The sequence below is a fragment of the Emydura macquarii genome, unplaced genomic scaffold (genome assembly GCF_026122565.2).
Source record: "Emydura macquarii macquarii isolate MOO-44397 ecotype Brisbane River unplaced genomic scaffold, CSIRO-AGI_Emac_v2 contig_1491, whole genome shotgun sequence".
NCBI lineage: Eukaryota > Metazoa > Chordata > Testudines > Chelidae > Emydura > Emydura macquarii.
In genome coordinates, this window is record NW_027131628.1 from 511 (window position 1) to 3,935 (window position 3,425).

General features: G+C 42.2%; 1 protein-coding gene across 1 annotated transcript; it reads left to right on the top strand.

Annotated features, from left to right (window-relative positions):
• Window positions 1-313: 313 nt before the first annotated feature.
• On the top strand, window positions 314-3,425 carry LOC137157422 (pulmonary surfactant-associated protein D-like). The gene is made up of 3 exons (XM_067554672.1): window positions 314-380; window positions 1,476-1,643; window positions 3,280-3,425. The coding sequence occupies exons 1-3, from the start codon at window positions 314-316 to the stop codon at window positions 3,423-3,425; spliced, it is 381 nt and encodes a 126-aa protein (XP_067410773.1).

The following is a 3,425-nucleotide window of genomic DNA, read 5'->3' on the forward strand; positions in this document are numbered from 1 at the left end:
CTTTTACAATTGAACTGAAAAGTTAGCAATGCTGCAGGTGCTATTGAGAATGGCTCTCAACAGGGAGTTTGCCTTTTACTTTTCTTGGACTTGTGCCATCAGCACCTCATTTTTAAACACGTATTATCTTCTCTTCTGGAAGAACTAAGAAATCAAAAACAGTATATTTGATGTTACACTTGTGATTTATTATTAGTTCTGGAGATGACTTCTCTGACCTTAAGCTCATGCTTTTAGAAAACGTTCCCTATTTTAATGTGACACAATAAGAACAATACTATTATTTTGTCATTGAGAACTTGAGTTCTTTAAAATGGAAGTAAGTGATTTGCAGGAGCAACTGAGGGCCTTGAAAGCTACTGTCAGCAAAATCCCAAAAGGTAAGACAAATGAAGTGCTGCTCACCAGTCACTGAATGATGGGCCCAAACACAGTAGTTTGGATGCAGATCTATATCCCTACTTCCTCAAAGTTAAAAAGGGTTCATATCTGGTGTCTGATTTGGTCTTATTCCTGTTCATTCATGCTCCAAAGTTCTATGTACTTGTTGGATGTTTTAATAAAGTAGTTCAATTCTACTATATGGGAAGTGCAAGTGTAACCCCCTCACGTGTATAGTTAACCTCAGCAGGTTTCCACTTGGGTGTAATTAGGAAAATCAATGTAAGAATAGCTGTCGGATCATGTGCTCAAAAAATACCATCTGAAGTATGAAACAGTGTGGCTTGGGTATGATCCACTTTGTCTCTGAAATGTTATTTGTTTTTTCCATTAACCAAAAAGAAGAGTGGGAGACAACCATTCGCTAAAATCAAACAGCATGTGTGGTCTCATTTTGCTCCTCGAATTCCTATTTACTTCATCTGGAACAGGAGCAGGCCTTGATTCTTACTTATAAAGAGAGGCACAAATGCTATTTGTGTTAATAGTATGATGACCAGACTTCTCACTATGCCATATCAAGCAGAATGGGCCTGGTCCCATAAAAAAGTACAGAGAAATGTTCTCAAATATCAGACCTTACAATAGTGACATTGCAGTATTTTAGGCTAGCACTGGTTAATTGTTTTCTAACTCTGAAACTGTGTGTAATTCCCATTCTAGTCTGTAGGACAGTAAAAGCATGCAAGGTAAGGTACAAATTGACCCCTTCCTCATGTATGCCTTTCTTGCTACCTGAAATAACAATAATAAAGTATAAACCTCTACCTAAGATTTTTCCTGGTTGTTATAGGGTCCCCCTGAGATCTTTGCCTCTGTCCATAGTTTTCTCTCCACAAGTAAAATATTCATCCCATTTTGAACTTCTGGGTTGGCGTGCATAAGTCTCTCCTGGTCTGATATCAGAATGAATCAACAAAAATAACTGCATCTTGCTCCAGGCTCCCAGAACCTGTTACTCTAACATAAACATAAACATAAAGTAGTGTGTGAAAAATGTAACTTAGATATACTATACTTCTGTGTGTTTCTAGTTCATTTTTTCATGAATGGCAATAGTGCCGGTGAAAAAACATTCGTAGCCACTGGGTCTGAAGGTGATTTTGAGACCTCAAAAGCCACATGTTCTCAAGCTGGTGGCCTGATTGCTTCTCCAAGGAATTCTGCAGAGAACAGTGCCATACAACAAATAGTCGTTCATTGTAACAAAGCAGCATATGTTGGAATAAATGATATTCCTGGGCAGCAAAGAATGGTGGGGAGGTGAACATCCCTAAGTGCTGAAGGAACAGGTCCAGGACTGTATAAAAAGAATGGACATACACAAGTCCATGGGGCCAGATGCAATGCATCCTAGGGTGCTGAGGGAGTTGGCTGATGTGATTTCAGAGCCATAGGCTATTATCTTTGAAAGGTTATGGCAATTGGAGGAGGTCCCTGATGGTTGGAAAAAGGCAAATATAGTGCCCATCTTCAAGGAAGGGAAGAAAGAGGATCCAGGGAACTACAGACTGATCAGCCTCATCTCAATCCCTGGAAAAATCATGGAGCAGGTCCTCAAGGAATCCATTTTAAGGCACTTGGAAGAGAGGATGGTGATCAGGAACAGTCAACATGGATTCACCAAGGGGAAGTCTGACCAACCTGATTGCCTTCTATGAAGAGATGACTGGCTCTGTGGATGTAGGGAAGGCAGTGGATGTGATCTATCTTGACTTTAGCAAAGTTTTGATACAGTCTCCCACAGTATTCTTATCAGCAAGTTGAAGTATGGGTTGGATGAATGGACTAGAAACTGGTTAGAGAACTGGCTAGATCATTAGGCTCAATGGGTAGTGATCAATGGTTCCATGTCTAGCTGGCAGCCGGTCACAAGCAGAGTGCCCCAGGGGTCGGTCCTGAGGCCGGTTTTGTTCAGCATCTTCATTAACTAAATGGACGATGTGGTAGATTGCACTCTCAGCTAGTTTGCAGATGACACTAAGCTGGGGGGAGTGGTAGATACCCTGGAAGGTAGGGATAGTATACAGAGGGACCTAGACAAATTGGAGGATTGGGCCAAAAGAAATCTGATGAGGTTCAACAAGGACAAGTGTAGAGTCCTCCACTTAGGACAGAAAAATCCCATGCACAGCTACAGACAGGGGACCGACAAGCTAGGTGGCAGTTCTGAAGAAAAGGACCTGGGGGTTACAATGGCTAAGAAGCTGGATATGAGTCAGCAGTGTGCCCTGGTTGCCAAGAAGGCTAACAGCATATTGGGCTGCATTAGTAGGAGCATTGCCAGCAGATCGAGGGAAGTGATTATTCCCCTCTATTCGGCATTGGCGAGGCCACATTTGGAGTATTGTGTCTAGCTTTGGGCCCCCCACTACAAAAAGGATGTGGACAAGTTGGAGAGAGTCTAGAAGAGGGCAACAAAAATGATTAGGGGGTTGGAGCATAAGACTTATGAGGAGAGGCTGAGGAAACTAGGTTTGTTTAGTCTGCAAAAGAGAAAACTGAGGGGGGATTTGATAGCAGCCTTTAACTACCTGAAAGGGGGATCCAGGGAGGATGGAGCTAGGCTGTTCTCAGTGGTGGTAGATGGCAGAACAAGGAGCAATGGTCTCAAGTTGCAGTGGGAGAGGGCTAGGTTGGATATTAGGAAAAAGTTTTTCACTAGGAGGTTGGTGAAACACTGGAAAGGGTTACAACCCAGGGAGGTGGTGGAATCTCCATCTCTAGAGGTTTTTAAGCCCTGGCTGGGATGGTTTAACTGAAGTTAGTCCTGTTTTGAGCAGGGGGTTGGACTAGATGACCTCTATATAGAAACAGAAGGCACATTTAATTTATAAGTGGTGAAGCTAATAGAATACTCAAACTGGGCTTTGGGAGAACCAAATAATGTTGCTGGAATTGAAGACTGCATAGAAATGTATGCAGATGGCAGATGGAATGACAAATCCTGTAAAGAACAGCGGTTAATAATCTGTGAATTTTAA